At 57.2% G+C, this 19,193-nt stretch overlaps 1 protein-coding gene across 1 annotated transcript in view; it reads right to left on the bottom strand.

Annotated features, from left to right (window-relative positions):
* Positions 1–16,614, bottom strand: part of SCUBE3 (signal peptide, CUB domain and EGF like domain containing 3) — a 35,223-nt gene extending 18,609 nt beyond the window's left edge. Inside the window, exons 1-4 of the mRNA XM_075443006.1 lie at positions 16,512–16,614; positions 7,378–7,500; positions 6,257–6,382; positions 3,115–3,249 (exon numbers count right to left, since the gene is read on the bottom strand). Coding sequence (XP_075299121.1) covers positions 3,115–3,249; positions 6,257–6,382; positions 7,378–7,500; positions 16,512–16,614 — 487 coding nt within the window. The remainder of the gene's footprint in view (positions 1–3,114; positions 3,250–6,256; positions 6,383–7,377; positions 7,501–16,511) is intronic.
* Positions 16,615–19,193: the final 2,579 nt, after the last annotated feature.

Here is a 19,193-nt window from a genome sequence, read left to right as displayed (position 1 = left end):
AGAGGGATGCCTGGGGTGGGATGGGATGGGGAGATGGGGGCAACGAGGGGAAAGCCTTGCAGGCAAGGAGCTTAGAGGGGACCAGATAACCCCGTGCAGTGCCTTGAAGGGCAGCACCTCCAGGCTTGGGAAGGTGGATGAAGCCATCCCGGAGCTTTGAACCTTTAATTCCCTCCCATTGCCTTGGGTGAGAGCACGCTCCCACGTCTTGGGGCAAGCACTGCCCGCCAGCCCGGCCCAGCACTGACATGAAGGAGCGAGGCAGCTCCTTTTTGGAAGATGAGGAGGACGGGGTGAGCATGCTTGTGATTACAGACCCCCAGGCAAGCAGTCATGGCATTGTTCAGCTGAGCAAGTAAGGGTTTTGGGGGGGGCAGAGCCGACGGTGATGGGGACAGTCCTGGAGTAGCTCTGCCAGGCTGAGCCCTAAGGGCCATCTCCGTAAGCTATGGGATGAATTGACGGCTCAGGGAGGATTCAGGCACTGGCAGCCCCTGGGGAATGCAGGTTTGGGGAGCTGCTGGTTACCATTACCAGAGCTGCTGTTTCACCCTCGCTGACCCGTCCACAGCCCCTCCTGCCCTGGCCTCTCTCAGGCCACGGGGACACCCAGCTGAAGACAGCCAGGATCAGCGGCTGCTGAAGAGGGCATTGACAGGAGTCTATGAGACATTTAACAAAGCCCACAGCAAGCTGGGGATGGCCCTCTGGGAGATGCAACCGCCTGCTCAGGGCCTTTTTCTGGCAGACGGAGAGGGTCAGCTCCTTTCCAGCCGCCCCGGGGCCAAGCCCACCAAACGGTGAGCAATGCCAGCATCAGGATGGGTGACCGGGCAGAGCTGCAACCCTGTGGGCTACCAAGAGCCCGGGGCAGAAGGGCAAGGGAAGACCCTTATGGAGTCAGGGCACCTCGAGAAGGGTGCTGAGATGCACCAGCCATGCACAGGAAGGGTTAAAAACCACAGGCTGGAGCGTGCGGGTGTCCCAGGCTGCTCCCCATCACCTGCCCGGCAGATCCCACCTGGCTCTGCTCCAGGACGGGGCCATCATCTGTAATTGCAGTGGCAGGAAAGTCCTCTGTAATTAGAGTCTCCTGCCTCCAATGGCAGCAGCCTTCCCGTCCCTGGCCTCCGTGCTGGGGCTGGGAACCCCAAACCTGTGGGGAGCCCCACTCCATCCCCCCTGACACCCTCCAGCCTGCACCAGGGCTGGGATGCTGCTGCGAGCCCCCGCGCTCCACTCAGCCCTGCCCTGGGACCCCCGGGGCACACAGTGGCCCAGTGATGCTGGGGACAGCCAAGCGCTCTCAGCCTCTCCTCGGATTTTCTCTCCTCCTCTTTTTTCCTGCTGCTCTTTACTACCTGGCAGCCCCTCCGCTGCATCCCTGGTGCCACGCAGACACTGAGACCTCCGAAGCTGACCCTGCTCCTGCTCCACTGGAGATGCCACCTTCCAGAGAAGCCAGGTCCCGACCGCTGGCAATCTGAAGAGATCCCCCAGCATGTCCCAGTGGAGATGCAAGCTCCAGCATCCGCATGCCTGGCTGCACTCCAGGCCAGGACGGCCGCACACTGTTTTTCTAAGACTCCCCAGGGCATTCCACTTGGACACGGCATCCTCCTCCACTGCACAATGCCAGGACACATCCCTCTGTGCGTACACCCTGGGAAGGGATGCACCCATGCACCCCCTTTGATCCTTCCTCTCCCTGCAACAACGTCATTTGCTCCTGCCCCAGCACCGTATGAGGACCCTGCTCACCCCTTTTGCTTTTGGTTGCTCTGCTGTCATTGTCTGGCTTAGTGCAACAGGGTTTAAAGGCACCGATACCCAGCAAGCCCCAACCCTTGGCGTCTCCTTACTGGGAGGGACTAGTTGGTGCGAGGGAGAGGGTTGTGCCGCAGGAAGGGGGTCCTGGGATCCATCCCCTGGGTGTCTCAACCCAGCAGCATTTCATCCCCTCTGCATCACGACAGAGAGAGGAAAGCAAGAGGGAGAATGAGAAATGGAGAAAGAACAGAAGGAAAGAAGAAAGCCTCCTTCCAGGGGAGAAGAGAGACAAGGAGCTGGCAAGGACTCCAAAAGGAAGGAAGCAGCCATAATGTTGAGGTTTAGCTCGCTAATACTGAATGCTTCTGCCTTGGCAGTGCCCGAGAGCCAGGAGTAAAGTCTTTACAGGCTTTAACGTCGGACCCCAAATTGTCTGCAGCTCTCCGCTTTTTCCAGGCTCACAGCCCCGGGAGCAGCTGCAGCCCTCCCACCCCTCGTCCTCAGCAGCCACTCCTGAGCCTGAGCTCGGGGACCATGCAGCAGCAACAAGATCAATCTCGGGGTGCAGCAGCAATGCAGACCTCCTCAGGCCAACAACAATCTGCAGCCGTTCAGCTCAAAAAATCAGCTCAAAACCCAGCACCTGCATCCCTGTCCTCAGTAGGGGCCACCCACTGCGTCACCAGGAAGAAGGAACAGCCGGCGCGTCCCTCCCAGACACACAGGGGACGGCGACATGGGAGATGCCACCACAGCCGCTGAGCTGTCCTAGGCTGGCGAGATTCCCTGGGGAGCTGGAGGGACCAACGCAGCTGGGAAGGGGGAAGGAGGAAAGCAAAAACACTCAGCCAGCTTTGCCAAGCAAGCGGAGATAAAAATCAGCAGAGACGCAAAAAATCTCTCATTTCCTCCTATTTTGGCTAAGAGATCGCTCCAGACGGCAGCAATTTAGTGCTGACATGGAGACGAAGGACTCAGTGCTGCGCAGGACCTGGCAGGAGAAGATGAGTCTCACAGGGTGGCGTGAGGATCTCCGGGTACCTTTTATTTAATGAAATGCTCTGGATGGAGGATTAACATCCTCCGTTTGGTATTACTGTGCTTGACGAAGGGGCCTGCGAGGGTTTTGTTACAGAGATGTTTATCAGCCCCACAGCATCCTCTCCCATTGTGCTTATAATAAATTTGCTTTTAAAATTGCAGCACAGAGTAGGGTTATGAACCAGCACCAGCACCCAAAGCCAGGCACCGTGCAGGGGCGGCCGGGGTTGACGGGGGACAGCTCTGCCCGATAAATGCAGGGGACGGAGGGTGCCCCGGGGTGGGGAGATGCCACGCACTAACCTTCGGGGCGCTGGATGCAGGTGTGCTGGTTGTCGCTGAGGAAGAAGCCCTCCCGGCAGAAGCACTCGTAGCTGCCCATCATGTTGACGCAGGTCTGCTGGCAGCCGCCGTTGCCCTCCGAGCACTCGTCCAGGTCTGCAAAGGGAAGGTGGCAGGGGGTGAGCATGGCACCGCGGCACGCCGAGGGGATGGGGAACCGGGTGCGACAGATATGCTGTGGAGCAAATAATTTCTGCTTTTCACCTCTGATGTCCCAGCTACAAAAAAATGGAGATGCCCTAGGGCTGCAGCAGATGAAGGCAAAGCACATCCAGGGGTGGGTCTCAGAGGCCACACAGCTTCCCCAGCCCATGGGCAAAAAAGGTCTCACTGTCCAGATGGGAATGCCAAATGATAGAGGAAGGGATTTTCCTTGTCCTGGCATCCTCAAAGCACCCAGGACGCTCAGCCATGACGCTGGCTGCAGCCGCCCCCGGCTCCCAGCCCCTCTGAGCCCATCGCCGGCTGGGGATGCCTGCACTTCATTAGAGGGAGCTGGGAAACCTTAGCCCAGAGCGGGGATAATTACTTGTAAGGAGACTCAGATCCCCAGCAGCTCTGCTGCCCTGTGCCTGTTTCGGTTTAACAATCCAAGCCTGGAAGGGGCTCGAGATGTGCACCCCTGGCAGAAGCGATGCCCTCACCCTGCGCTACTCCTGCTTCATCCCTGCAGATCCTCGTTTAATGAAGAGCAACAGCCCGTTGCTCTCTCCAGAGGGTTTTGGGGACAGTGGTCCAAGCGGAACTCGCCGGTGCCCCGAGGTGCCAGAGCAACCGGGACGCCGGGCCTGGGCAGAGAGGCAAACCTCTGCCGTGGTCCCGGGGCTGTGCGTCGGCATCGGGCGGGGGGGCGAGGGGCCCCGTGCCAAAGAAAACCTCCTGTGAACTCGAGCGTTGCAAAGCTGGCGGCTGAGGGGAAAGCTGAGCCCCGCCAACATCGGCTGCCGGAAACGCCGGAATAGTGGCTCGGTGACGGCACGCGCCGCGGGGCTCCCAGCCCCCCCAGCACCGCCCTGCTCCCCGAGTGGCACGGCACGGGCCAAAACCCCTTGATTCTGGGCAAAGGGATGGATGCCTGAGCAGCGCGGGTGCCTTGCAGACCCGGGGGGATGCTGCAACCCCGGGGGATGCTCAGAAATCAAAGCAAGGGCTGCAGCTCCAGCTGGAAACTGTCACAGGAGCAGAGCCCAGGAGCACCCCACAAACCTGCTCCCTTGGAACGGAGGTGCTGAAAACATCATCTCCCACCCAGGGCAGGCCAGGGCTGACAGCCAGGCTGCAGCCAAGCACAAAAGCGGCGGCTTCTGTGATGGCAGGAGGCTTGCAGCGTCCTCCGAGGCTCTTCCCAGCCCAGCTATGTCCTGCAGATGCCAATAACTCTCCTCAAATCCCCCTGCTTATAACAAGGGCTTAATGTCTTGCGACTTCTCCTTCAAGCTCCGCACAAAAATGAGGAGGCAGCCGTTCAAACCCGATGGCTGAAACGAGACTCCACCACTCTAATACCTGTTTTATTAAATGCAACAGAGATGGGCAGAAGCCAGCAGGGCCCATGTCAGGACCGGGGCTCGAATTCCTGTCCTGGTTCAAAAGGTCGCCCAGGGTGGGCAATGGGGGGCCGGTGAGCTCTGGTGGGCATGCACCCTGACCCACCTCCAGCTCGGCGCCTGCAAAGCCTGAGGATGACCTTCTGCTTTGCTCTGCTTCTCCTTCTTTTGGCAAAGAGGGGATGATTGCAGCCTAGGCAAAACACAGTCAGGATGGGGAGGAAGAAGGATTGGAAAAACCCACTGGGGTTCTTCCCTGCTGTCCCCCAAGAGTGGCTGCTGAGCAAACCCAGCCGGAGTGCGGAGGGTCTTGATGTCCTCATCTGTAAATTGGGCTCCAAGGAATAAACCTGCACCATCCCTATGGCAAAGCAACGCAGCCAAGATGCTGGAATGAGCGGAGGAAAGCGTCAAGGGGGGAGCTGGGGGTCCCCCCTCACCCGGCTGCTCCCCAGACACCTCCATCCCCTCCTACCCGACTCTGTAAACACATGACGTCTGCAGCTCGCTGAGCCCGGCTTCCCTTTCTTCTCCTCGGGCTCATCCTCCCCCGGGAGAGGAAGGCAGAGCCGCCCGCCCGCGCCTCCTCCCAGCTGTGTAAATCTCCCCCCTCCCCGAGGAGGCTGCAAAGATCCCTGTGATGGTGGTTAATGCAAAGCGTATGTGGCCATAATCCCTTCCCCCTCCTCCTCCTCCCAGTGATGAGCTCATTAATGACCCCTCTGCAGACACTAATTAGAAAATAGCATTAGCTCCAGGCGGGGGGAAGGCGGGCGGCCCCGTGCCCTGGCGATCCCACCCGTGGGTGCCGCGGGAGGAAGCGGGTGCTGGGGCGCGGGCAGCCTGGCCAGCCTCGGGGCTCTGCTGGGAGCTTCGGCTTCGCCGCGGCCGGATGGAGTTTGGGGCGGTGGGAAGTGTTGGGGAGGATGCACGGCCGCTCCGTAGGCAGATGCCGCATTTGTCTTGGCTCAGGGATTATTTACCCAGTCCCTTCGCTGGTTCTCATCCCCACCGTATTTGCTATTAACTCATCTATTTTGGCAGGTGCAGGGCTGACCTCAAGCACGAGCAGAGCGAGCAGCAGGGCTCGGGTGAGCCCCGCCGGCTGGTCCTGCCTTCGGCAGCGGAGCAGAGCTGCCAGCGCGGCCGCTCGCCACACCAGCACGCGGCTGTGGGGAGGCTGCTACTCAGTCCCAGCATCCCCAAACCCAGCCCACCCAGTCTTGCCTTACCCCAGTGTCCCCCAGTCCACGGATGGACCCATGGAGCAAGTTTTCCTCCCAGCATGGGACATCCTGCCCTGGCAGCACTCCCATGCAATGGGGAGCAAACCTGTCCCCGGTGAGCCAACATGACACAGGACATGTCTGCAGCCGGCTTGCTGCCCTGGGAGTGCCACCACGGTCCCCTGGCTCTGCAACGGGTCTGGGGGGGTCAGAGCTCAGGAGATGCCTGGCAAGAAAAGCTGGTGGGCTGGTCCCAAGGTGGCTGAGCTGCCGAGCGGCTGCGACACGCCGGCATCCCACCACGGTGTGTGCCAGGGGTCCGTCCCTCACCTAAGCAGTTGTGGCCGTCGTGGGCCAGGCGGAAGCCGTCGTAGCAGGTACAGCGGTAGTTGCCAGGGATGTTGACACACTCGTGGACACAGCCTGCGTTGTCTTCCCGCTCGCACTCGTCGACGTCTGTGGAGAGAGGAGGGCAGGAGAGCTGCGGGGCTGTGCTGGCTGAGGACAGCCAACTCGCTGCACGGGTGCTGCTGCCCCACCTCCAGTGTGTTTGCGACCTGGCTGATATTGCGCCCTGGGGTCTCTGATGTCCCTGCTTATTCTAGCAGGTCCCCAGCTCCATTATCACCTACAGCATCCCTCCACACTCTGCAAAAACATCTCCCAGCCTCCCCAGTCTAGACCCTGGACTTCCAGCTAACCTGCTGTCTTACAGTGCTGGGAATCACACGGGACTTCCCGACAGCGGTGGGCAGAGCAGCCCATCTCCACAGCAAAGCCCTGCTGTGCCTGGAGCGCGCTTTAATGCCTCTGCTATTTGTACTCAGCCCACCCCGGCCCTGGACCCGCTCGCAGCAGAGCTGGGAATTTTTCCCCTGCTCTATTCTTGCTTTCCTGCTGCTGCTCCTCCAAGGAGCCCATTTTATTTCCACGCCCCACTCAGCTGCCTATACCTATACCTATATATCTACCTACGTCTATATCTATATCTACTTCTATACCTACATCTATATAATCTATAATTATATGTCTTTTTTTTAAGCTTCTCATGTTTTAGCTGCTAACCCAGTTCTGCAGCCTCTGGGTCAGAAATCCCGCAGTTAAAAAAGCCCAGCTTTGTACAAAACAAGCCCCAGGTGACCCTCCTGGGCCCGGGCAGTCCCAGCCTTGCAAATGCAGCTCTTGGCAGAGCAGGGGAGGGAGTGCAACGGCTGCCACTGCTGCCGGCAGGGACAGTCACACTCCTCTCCATGCCTGTGCATTGCAATGTCAACAGGCCAGGAGTTTGGGGCAGAAAAGAGGAATAAAAGGTTTGCAACGGGCTGGGGTAAACAAGCAGCCTTTTAGCAAGGACAGGGGACATCGCTGACGAGCCAGCGCCTGCTTCGGACCTGCCGGGGCTGCCACTGGTCGGAAGGGCTGCGGCTGCGGTGGCAGTGGTGTGTCCCTACCTTTGCAGTGCTTCCCATCGCCGGTGTAGCCGGACTTGCAGATGCACTTGTAGGACTTGGGGGTGTTCTGGCAGATGGCGTCGATGTGGCAGCTGTCGGTGCCCTCCACGCACTCGTCGACATCTGCAGGGGAGAGGCAGGGGGAGCGATGGGGGGAGCCGGGGGAGCTCTCCCCGTCTCCCCACTGGAGCCATCGTCTGAGGTGAGGAAACCAAGCAGCCCTCCAGCTTCTCAACCAGCCCACGAACGGCAAAGGCTCAAGGGAGCAATGCTGCTGCTCTGCTCCTTAGTGGCTTCACCGCACCCAGCCCTGACGCAGTGGTTGATGGTCTCAGGGTGGGTGCTGGAGCGGCACGTGCTCCCAACCAGCACTGCCTGTGTCCCCGCACTCGTACAAGCCACCCTGCGAGTTCCCGACCCTTTGGCATGTCTGATGATAGGAAACACCGCTCAGGCGCCCGTAGCCCAGGCTGGAGCCAGCCCAGGCAGAGGTGAAAGTCTCTGTCTCCAATTAGCCATTTCCTGAGCCGACCAGTCACCCAAATAATCGTCATCGCTTTCTATTCTTAGGCGCGGAGGAATGTGCATGAATTAGCAGGGACCGCATTAAATAAACCTGGGAGCCGGGAGCGGGAAGCAGGAGGGAGAACTGGGAAAAACATCAAGGCTTCCTCGGGGACACAGCCAAAATTCACATCCCACTGATCCCCCTTTGCCCCTGAACCCACTTCTCTGGGATGCAGCACTGCGGTATCTGGGACATCGCGGCCAGAACAACGCGTGCCGGTGATGGCCTCCAGCGGTGATGCCCAAAGGTTTGCCATGGCAGGAGGCCATGGGAGCGGAGGTTTTAGTGTTATCTGGGAAACAGAGGAGCCCCGAACGCATGGGGCAGAGGATTACAAGCAAGAGGCTGCTCACCTGGCTGCTCTCTGCCTTCCCTCCGCAGGCATTAAGGGAGACAGGGTGCCCCGGAGCGGGCCCATGCCCCTCTCCGGCTCTCAATGCCTGGCAGTGGTGTAAGGCAGCTGGGGGGGGACGGGGGCTGAGCATCGCCTGTGCTCCCTCGGTACGGGCAGGGCTCCAGAGCACCCCGGGCTCCCCACTCCGACTCCACGGGCAAGTGGGGAGCACCAGCTCTGCTCCCGGGGAAATTCGCCTCCGCCGCTTCCCATGGGGACAGGGAGGGTCCCACCAGGGACGGGGGATCTGAGGGTCCCTCCAGCTTCCCTGTACCCCACAAAGAGGAGCCTTCAGGCTATGAAGCTCTCAGCTGCCTTTAAAAAGCTGCTTTTCAGTAGCCCCAAGCACAGAACTGCTCCAGGACGTCCTCAAGGACATGAGACATCCCTGCGAGCCGCGGGCAGGCAGCAGCTCCAGCAGCCCCGCCGGGACGGGGGCCATGGCCGCGGGAGCACCGGCCCGAGCCCTCTCCCGGCCACCCCGGCAGTTTTGTGCCGGGAGACGTGAGTCACCCACCCGGGGGGAGCAGAGCTTTGCACCAGGGAGGCGGCACGTGCCTGCGCATTGTATAAATATTTACAGCCCGCATTCATATTTGTTATTTGACATTAGCCATGGCCCGCGGCCACCACGGCCTCCCTTGGGCCATTAATCACCGGCTGGAGGCTGACCCACCGCCGCGGGGATGATGTGGGGATTGCACGGGGGACCGGGACCCCGCTCCCAGCCGGCACCGCTGCCTCTGGCACCCACAGCATCGGCCACGGTGCCGCTGGACTGTGACCACCCCAGCACCCAACGGCTTCCCCGGGGAGAGGCTCGCAGCCCGCCCTGCACTGGGGGTCCCACGGGGGCTCTGGAGGGCTGTTGTCCCTTCAGGGAGCTGAGAGTAGCTCAGGTTTGGTTCCTCCCCAGACAAACTTCACATCTGGGGACAAACCCCATTGCCACCCCACCGCATCCCTGACCCACCTGCAAAAGGCTCATCCTACAAACCTAAAAACATGCACAAAAAATCACTGGTGAAAAAAAACCTGCAAAAGCCGCAGGACTGCAGAGCTCACTCCTTCCGAACCACATTTGCAAGCTTCAAGAGCCCTTTGGCACAGGAGGAAGCGTCTCCATGGCCAGCGAGCGCCGTTTGCCACCACAGGCTGCAGCGACTTCGCCTTTGGCTCCAGCATCCCTCGCTGGGGCTGGCGGGTGGGTGGTGGGAGGGATGTGGCACCGGAGCAGGGGGACGCGGGGCGGACGTCAAGCGCTTGCCGCTCCATGGGCAGCGATGGGTGTGGGGACTCAACCGCAACGAAGCCGATGCTGAACCAGAGAGCTACTGAATTTGCAGACCCTGGTCCCAACCCTGCGTGGTTCGGAGCCCTCCCTCGGCTCTTGTCCCCCAAGCTATAAATCACATCTCGATGCGTCGAGTCAACTGTCCCAAGGTGAGAGTTCCCAGGTCCCAGCACCCCGGGCACCCACCCTGACGTACAGCTGGGAACCAGCACCCAAACAGTACAGACCATCCATCAACCCCCATCTCCTTCCCCTAAAAACACCCAAAACGCGAAGCACCCACCAGTCATCACATCACTGACCTTTTCCCAGCCTTTTTCCAAAAATCTCCCCTTTGTTTTAGTTTTATTTTGTATTTCTTTTTCCTCCTGTGCCCTCAAACTCAAGACAATGAACAACGTCTCCACAGCACTGAATACAATGCTGTGCTTTTCCTGCTCGCAGATGTGTATTATTTTTTTTCTATCTCTTTTTTTCCATTCTGTAATTTCAAAACTTCTCTAAGTTTGGAATGATTACACAGCAGCAAAAGTACAAAAGAAAACATTATAAATTTGCCACTCTGTAATTTTTCCAAAGCTGGAGACATTCTGAAAGGTTACAGGATTAGAAAAAAAAAGGGGAAAAAAAGTGTGTGTGTGGGAAGAGTGAATAAATACCCTCCTCAGCATCCCAGGAGCCATCCCGAGATTGGCAAGGATCCTAATTTCGAATACCAAAATTTTGGCTCCTAAGAATTATCCTTCAGAAATGATGTAGTAGATTTAAAAACAGCCCTCTGAAAAACTAAATTTTTGCATTTTTTGTCAACGCAAGCGGCGTTTTCCCATGAAAGGGAAGGTTTGCCGTCGGGACAGCCTGCTTTTCCTGCGGGAGAATTTCCTCCATCCAAGAAACCTCCAGCGGCCACGCTGCAGGTGCTCCCCGCCACCACCAAGGTGCGAGAGATTTCATTTCCAAGCCAAGCGAAGAGAAGATTTTTTTAAAAAAAGAATCCTATTGCTGTTCCCATCCCTATCTGCTCTTGCAGACTCCTCGCTGGGGTGTGCCCTGCTCATTCCCCTGCTCGTGGGGACCTTTTGAAGGCCAGGTCCCAAACCCAGGTGGGGTTTTTTCGGGGGGTTTGCCAGCCAGGACCCCCGGCAGACCTCCACCCCTACAGCCTCTCACTCCCCTTCTTGGACCAATAATCAAAGACGCTCTTTTTCACCGAAAGTTGCCTGAAACGGGCCCAAACCGGACGGCACAGACGGGCACATCGTGCCCCAAATCCCCAGAACCAGGGGATTTTGCACCAGGCAGGGAATTTAATTTTGATGAAGACGCCAAGTCCCGTCGGGGACCCCCGGTCTCGCCCACACCAGGCGGTCCCCGCTCCCCACCCAGCCCCACCTCCCCATCCCACCACGCTTTGGGGCTAATTAGGGCTCATCAGAGGGCGAGAGCGTCCTCGGCATCGCCGTCACACCGTGCCGGGGGGTTTGCGGCGAAGGGCAGGAGGCTGCGGAGCTCGCCCCGCGCCTCGGGCGATGTTTTTTATTCCGTTGTGGGTGGGATTTTCCAGCGCTGGCTGTTGGGCCCCGTTCCGCTCCAGCTGCAGCTTTATTCTCCATTTCAAAGGCAGCGGAGGCAGACAGTTTCAACGCCACTGCCATTTCGAGCGTGCCAAAAGCGGGGGGACCGCCAACCCCCCGGGACCGGTACGCGCACCCACTGGGGAGGCGAAGGGCTTTGACCGAGGCCATTGGGGGAGGCAGTGGCAGAGCCCGCAGGCACCCAGGTCCCACGCTTGCACCCTGCCCTGCGGCGTCACACTGCCCGCGATACATGACGGCGAGTGGGGGGATAAAGCAACAGCTCGTATATTTTTAGAGCCTGGATTGAGGCTCTTTCCTCACTTCCTTATTTTGTTTTTAAAAAATAAAGAATAAAAGATGGGATTATCCATAGGCTGAAGGTCCCAATAAATTAGACAACGGGGCCGAGATAGGGCAGCAAAAACTTGCCAGGAAACCCCTAAACAAACAAAACCACCATCCTTTTTCTCTCTTCTGCAAATGCTTCAGCTTTTTCTTTCAAATTAATTTTATTCTTTATTTTTATATAGGCATATATATTAACAGCCTGTCTGTATAGGGATGTGTGTGTAGCTGTTGGCAGACGCACGGAGTTTCCACTTGGCCTTAATGCCAAATTAAAGCTTTATAACTTCAGTAGCTCTTTTTACCAGGGTATTAATAACCACCTCAGACACTGTGGTGCAGTTTATTAATCATTTGTTCGCCCAGGGAACTCGTGAGGGCGACTCGTGCTGCGCCGCGGTGGGATGGGCACAGGGCATGGCCGATGGCAGCCCCGGTGCTGCCGATGGCATCCCGCCGGGAGGGGATGGGGGCCGGGGGCTGGCGAGAGGGGAGGAGGATGCTCTGCGGGGCAGCTTTTTGCAAATTGGCCAAAGATGCGTTATCTGAACTCCAGCTCCTAACTCGGGGGGTCGGCGATGGCTTGATGCCGGAATGGGGGTGCTGTGCCGGGGATGCGTGCCGGCAGTCCCTGTGTGGGTACCCATGCTTGGGTCAGGATGGAGGGGATGTCTGCATCCCACTGCGCAATGGAGACCCTGCGCCAGCCCCTCTGCGGAAGCCCAACGCCCCCCACACCCACCCAGCTCTCCGGAAAGCAGGCAGGACCCGGCAGACACAGGCACAGCGCTTGGCCCTGCGGAATGACGGAGCACGGATAAAGGACGAGCAATCGCAAGTCACAGCGAGGACCTGGGGGGGGTTCCAGCCTGGTGACCCCATCGCCCCATGCCCAGACCCCGCTCTGCACCCCTCACCCCAGGTTTTGATTCCCCTCACCCCAGGGTTTTTTCCCCCCCCCATTGACGCTTCCCGATCCCATGAGGGCAGAGCTGGGTTGAGCTCCCCCTCCCCTGCGCCAGCCTGGGTCATCCCAACGGATCCCAGTTCCACCACCAGATCCAGCATCCTCTGGGCTGGAAACGCTCCCGCCATCCCCATCCCACCTCCTCATGCCGACCCCGGTCTCTTCGGCTCAATTCAGCCGCATTTTCTCCAAGGAGGGTTTGATGCTCCACGCCAAGAGCATGTTCATCTCCCCCGGGAATTGTTGTTGCTGTTGTTCTTTTGGCTTATCAGGCTGACCAAGCCTTGCCTTAAAAATATGTGTTTGTTTGCTTTCGGCTTTGGGAGCAACAATCGCAAGATCTCCAGTGGGGAAGACGGCCTCTCCGAAACACGGCTGGCCAGGCTTCCTCCAGCGCTGCGAGACAGAGCAAACTTTATTTGCCATCCCAGGCTTCTCCTAAAGCCTCTCGGGGGACTTATAATTTTGAAAGTGAAGGTTAAGGTTATTCATGCATACTTTTTTCCTAAATGGATTACTCCGGTGCGACCGTCTGCAAAGGAAAAATCTATATAAAAATAAAAGAAAAAAAAATAAAAACTCCTGAGCAGTTTGGAGACAGCAATACATCTCCGCACTGGAAGACTCGAGGTGTCTGAATATTTATACTCCTGTTGGCAGTTACAAAAAAACTCTTCTTCCCTCCTTCCTAACCCCCCCTCCCCTTTTTAATCTCGGTACAGGCATGTTAGACGCCCTCAGTCAAAGATCTCCTTTGAACTGCTGTATGTTGAAATGTTTACAGTTTTACATTTCATATTTCAGAGGGGTGGAGGGGACAGGCACAACAGTCGCACACTGTGAATGCATGAGAGGGAGGAAAGTGGAGGCCAAGGGGGAGGAGGTTCGGCGGAGATGGGAGGAGAATCAAACAGCATCTCCACACTGCAATTGGAAAATTTTAGACTCCTTAGAAAAAAATTATAAAAAAATAATCTCTGGCGGCGCAGACTCCGCAGGTGCATCCACACCGAACCCAGCCCCTCGCGCGGGATCGTGGCTCCGTCCCCGGGCGGCCGCACGGCACCGGCCAAAAGGTCTGGGTTTACCCACAGGTGACCATCGAGCTGGCTGGGGCCGTGGTCCCACTCAGGACCCCACAGTGGGTGGGTGGCGGGGGCTGCGGGAGTGCCAGGGGCTGCAAGCTGGGGTGCTGGGGTCCCCGAGGGAGAGGCTGCAGCTCCCTCCCGGCCCCGTTCCCCCAGCACCCTCCGAGGGGACGTGCGACTCGGTTGCAGGATAAGGTGGTGAATCCTGCGACGCGTCTCGGGTGACGGGGCTGCTGCCAGGGCAGTGCGGCAAGGCTGGGTCCAGGCGCTCCCTGGTACGAGAGGAGGGTGCCAATCTGCCAGCCCTTGGGCTTCATCCTCCCCTGGGCACGGGGAGGGACCGATGATGGCAGATGACAGCGAGGGCACTGCTCCGTTGAGAGTGGGAGCTCAGGACAGGCTCTTCTGCCTGGCAGGCTGCGAGACAGACTGACGGACGACGGGAGGGGACGGGGGGTGGCATTACCTGTCCAAAAAACAGGGGAGCCACGGGTACGTCAGCAGCTTGGGCCATTCGGGCAGCTTGGCCTGGGGACCGCAGGGAGACTTCAGCCCAGCTGAGCGCGTGCTGGGAGCCTCCCCAGTGTTATTTGGATGTATATCATCAGTTCTCCTCTTGAAAGCTTTCCTAGCCCTAAGCTGACCCATTAAAGCCAGCAGACAGCCGGGTCCTCTGGCAGACATCCTCCAGGCCCGGCGGATGGCTCTGCTAAATCCTTCCTTCCCTACAGACTAAACTTTCTGGGGTAATTCAGCACAAGGAATGAGCCAGCAAGCCCTATGCACAGTGTGACGTTATCACGGCAAAAGAAACCTATCAGACGGGTCAGGAGCCGTCCCCAGCCTGTGACAGTCACCTGGAGAGGGTGGCTGTCCCCCGAAAGGGCAAAGGCTTTGGTGAGGGCAGAGTGTGATGTGTACCCCATCCTCCAGGCATCACCCCACAGATGCAGGGGGGACACTAGATGCTTTTCAGAAATATCCTACTAAAACACGGCCCAGGCACATGGGGTGGCTTCGAAGAGCTCAACGACGCTTATGCATGGAGAAACCAGGCGATAGTGGGTTCTTGGGAAAAGCATTATCTGCAGTCAGTAATGCCGGGTCCACGAGTTCAGCCTCATCCAAAAAGGACCAGGTCCAGCCCTGCCCGGAGCCCTCGCATCCCCATGGGCACCAACCCCCACCCCTCCACGGCCACCTCCCCCTCGCCGCCCCATAGAATCCCCCGGCAGCAGCTTTGGGGATTGACTCTCCGCTGCAAAGCCCCCGGCTGCAGAGCAGCTGGACCCCCTGGGTCTTCTCGGTGCCTTCGCCGGGGGCCAGGAGGAGCCAGCACCGTCCCGGGCGTACGGCGGGCAATCCACCCCGGCACAGGATTGAGCTCACCTCTCTCCACCCCCACTCCACCCCTCTCCTTCCCTGAAGGGATCTGTCAAGTCTCTGCACGATGGAATTTTACTTTGCTATTTTAATGCAATTCTGGCTCAGGCTTAAATGGAACTGGAAACCAAAAGGCCTTAATAAATAAATATTATGATAAGAAATGAAAGCAATGCATACACTCAAGATAATTTGAGGGGGGATAAAAACCTAAGCATTCCTTTCTAAGCCTAAATCATAAAGCTTTACGTGAAGCTGGACGACTTCTCACCAAACCTTTGCCCTGGAAAATCTCCCCCATGCTTGCCCAGATTGCCCTCCCAAAAAGTCGCCTATTGTTTTAAGAACTCTTTAAGCCAGATAAGACAATAGCCTTGAAATTCCTTCTAACTTTGTCGGTGACAGGGCGCAGGGTGACCACGCACGTGGCTGAAATATGCCTATTACTAATGCCTACAAGAGATCTTTAATTATATCCTGCACTCCTATATTTCATTCACACTCTATTTAATCTCGCTGTACGCATAAACATGCAGCTACTACAATAGCAAGAGCCAAATCTGGTTTTGATAAATCTTACATACTGTTAAGTGCTATGTAAAAAGAAAAGAAAAACCATCAGATTGTATAGATAGTGGTGAATTAAGGAGAAAAAAAAACCCTCCGAGACAGCCAACAGGACCATGCACATAGGGCTGTGTGTGTTTGTGTGTGCGCGCGCACTCCTGTGCGTGTACATAGAGAAAAATCCGAGCTAAATATAGAGGTGCTATAGAAAACCTAAGGTATAGATAGACCATACATAAAGCTACATGTGTACGTTTGTGAAGGAGAAACTCTGGCTCAGTATGGGAGTGGTGGAGCAGAAAAGCCTGCAGTTGATACCGATGGGACATACCTCTCTTTTCTAGAGACAGGGAAAGCGCTCCCGTGTTTTGCAGGCTTTGCTGTGTTCAGCTACCCGAAGTTTTCTGCAGCCCACACCGCTATAGCACAACATCGGAGATTCAGCCCGCGCCGATGTAAAACACACAAACACAGATGCACTACAGACACCCGCTCCGCCGTCCCTTCGCTCCCACCCAGCCCAAAACGAGCCCTCCTCGCCCGCACCACCGTGCCACTTAGCCCCATCTCACAGACACTGGAACCCCAAAATCAGAAAAGCCCCCTAAACCCTTCCAAACAGCATTTTTTTCCCTGAGATGGGTGCAGACACCTTTGCACCCCCTAATTTTCTGCCTCTGCAACCCCTGCCTTGAGATAAAGAGTCCGGACCAAAAAAAATAAAGTGTAAGAAATGCAACTCGTTAAAGACTTTACAAAAAACCCAACCCCAATCAAAGGCAGCAGGCAAGAATATCTGCAAGCGACATTTAAAATCCCCTCCACTATTTGTTGTTATTGCTGCTAATTTCTCCAGCCTGCATATAAAACCCCAGATCTGAAGAGGAGGTCCAGCTGCCTAATCCACACATCAAACAGCAAACCTTCAAGCTGGGAAGATTTTTCTCTTACCTTGACTGGCTTTATTTGCCAGCGTGTTTCCAGAGTAGAGGAGAAAGAAAAGGATGGAAAATCCAGCAATCTGCAAAGCTCCCATTGCAATCCCAGTCTGCATGGAGGAGTGGGGGCAAGAAGGGGGGATTTCCAGTGCTTTAAAGGAAACAAGAGGCTGAGCATGCGAAGGGAAATCAAGAGGAGGAAGGGGCTCTCTTCTTGCCGTGTGTGAGACAGAGGGAGGGAAGGGAACTGAACTGATGGAAAAAGCTGCTCTGGGTTCAGTTTGGGGCTCTTGGTGTTGCTAAAGAGGAGAGAGTGAGGGAAGGAGACCCAGGGCAGTTGGAGGAAAGTGGACTCTATCGCCCTCTCTCTGGCGGCTGCTCTGATCCCTTCTCCTTCTTTTTTTTTTTTTTTCCTTAAATAATCCCAGCCAATTCCAGTTTTGCAAGAGAGCAGCAGCAGCAGGAGCAGCAGCGCTGAAGGGGGGAAGCAGGCGCCTTGCCCTGGTGCTGAGGACCTGAGAAAGGGGAGTGGAAAGGAGAGCCCCATCCAAGCAACGCCCTTTTTCTCCCAGCCTTTCTTTCTTTCTATTTGGCTTTGGTTACTCCTTCCCGGCTCCCCCCCTCGCACCCCCAAGGCTGGGCTTTGCCTGCAGGAATTTACAGTCTGCGCTGGAGGAGAAGGGCCAGTAGCCATGGAGACTGCTTCCCTGGGAGCAGGGAGGTCAGGCGGAGACCATGGGCGATCAATGCATCAATGCAAAGCCCCCCGCAACCCCCAGACCCAGCCCGCGCCTCGCAGCCCCTCGGCCAGCCGAGGGCTTGGGGTGGTGGCGAGGGGAGGGGGGGGCAGGGGGAGGCGTATGGCATGGGAAAAGGCAATGGGTGGAAAAGAAAAGGGGAAGGAAAAAAAATATATATATACAAGAAAAAAAAACAAAAAAGAGTTTGCAGATGGCACAACCTGGCTGGGCTCGGCGTTTTGGGGTGCAGGACCGGAGAGCAGCTCTGCTGTTCGCAAGGGAAAGGTGGGGAGGGAGGACTGGAAATACGGGGGAGGGGGGAAGAAAAAGACCTTTCTGAAATATTCAAGGGGATTTTTGTTTGCTTGTGGGAGCCTCTGGCAGCCTGGCCCGCTGCAGACAGCATCCTGGGGGTGCAGGGGGACCCCGCGACCGTCCCTGCGCTGGGAGCTGCTGGCACCGTCACTCTTCCGGGGTGTTTCCGCTCCCTGAATCAGGAGAGGCATCGCCAGCCAGGAACTGCAGCAGGGGCTAAGGCTGGGAGCCGGGAGCAGGGAAGGTGTGTGGTGATTCCACCTGCCCAGGGATGCGGGGTCCCACAGCCCCTGCAGTCAGCCTGCTCCCGGGGTCATCCTGCCCATGGGGTCCTTCCAGCCCACCGTGCTGCCCTGCAGCCGCTCCTATCCCATTTTGTCCTAATAACTCCTAAAGATACAATAAAGGGGGCTGGAGGAGATGGAAAACGTCCAGCTAAGCCAAGACACTCACCGCCATCCCACTGTGGAGAGGAGGGGAAGGGAGCGCAGCTGAACAGGAGGATGCTGAGGAGTCCTGGGGTCTAGTTCTGCTCTCCCTACAAAAACGCATCACCCTTGGGCTGCCTTCACGGCACAGGGACCTTCCCTGAGGGAGGAGGTTTCAAGAGCAGGTCTGTTTTCACAGGGCAGATGCAGCGCAGCCAGCCCAGGAGAGCAGCATGCTGGGTCTTTCCAAAGGCAGAGACCAAGGACAAGGCTCTCTCTCCTGGCCCTGCGGAGCCGTCCTGCACCCATGCAGCTCTGCTTGCTGCCAGCGGGTCCCCCATGCTAAGCGTCGGGGTCCTAAACCCACATGGGAACTGACCCCTTCCAGGGGAGCAGGACACCGGCACCAGCGGAAGGACATATGCACAGACATGCCAATTATACCCAGCACAAACCTCCAACGTTCAAATTCATGTTTGGGTGGTGGCTGCAGGTGAACCCGGAGCTGAGGGAGGCTGCATGGCTCTTGTCTGCCCGCAGCTCAGGGCAAGGCAGCTTCCAGCCCACCATAGCTAAAAGGGGCTTCTCAACAGCGACAACCGGCTCCGCCACAGCCCACCCAGATAAGAAATCTAGTGGAAGAGCACTTGCATCAACAAGACCAGCCCCAATAACTCACAGAACATCTTGCTACGCTATATTGAATCAAACCAGTGAAGCAAAACCATCCCTGGCACAGCCAGGCTCCAGAGCAGCCTGGGAAGGGGCAAAGGTACAGAAATTATTATTAAAGCTGTAAAAGAACTTTATATATAAAAATACGAATGCAGAGGTGTCATCGTCAGGATGTATTGGGAGAGGACCATGACCCACCAGTGGTAACGTGCTGTCCCGCTCGGCACTGCTGCTGGAGCAGGCTCCTGGCACTCCTGCCAGCCCCAGTCTGTGCCAGGAGCTCTTAGGGATGAAGGCTGCTACTCCTCACATGCGGTGCCGAGCAGGAAGGGGCTCTGGTCCTTGCAGCCCACGTCCTGGCACAAGCCGAGAACATCGCTAGTGGGATGCCACCACCCTCCTGCCAGCATCGGCTTGGCAGCCGTGGCACCGCTTTTGTTTCTGGGCTGGGATTTGCCGTGTAAACACCAGTCTCTGTTACGGCTGTCGTAAAAGCAGAGTCAAAATGGAAACTCTCTGCTCTCTTACGCTGGCAGA

The sequence above is a fragment of the Opisthocomus hoazin genome, chromosome 25 (genome assembly GCF_030867145.1).
Source record: "Opisthocomus hoazin isolate bOpiHoa1 chromosome 25, bOpiHoa1.hap1, whole genome shotgun sequence".
Taxonomy (NCBI): Eukaryota; Metazoa; Chordata; class Aves; order Opisthocomiformes; family Opisthocomidae; genus Opisthocomus; species Opisthocomus hoazin.
Note: the sequence above shows the minus strand (reverse complement) of the source record. Positions and strands in the feature narration are given on the sequence as shown.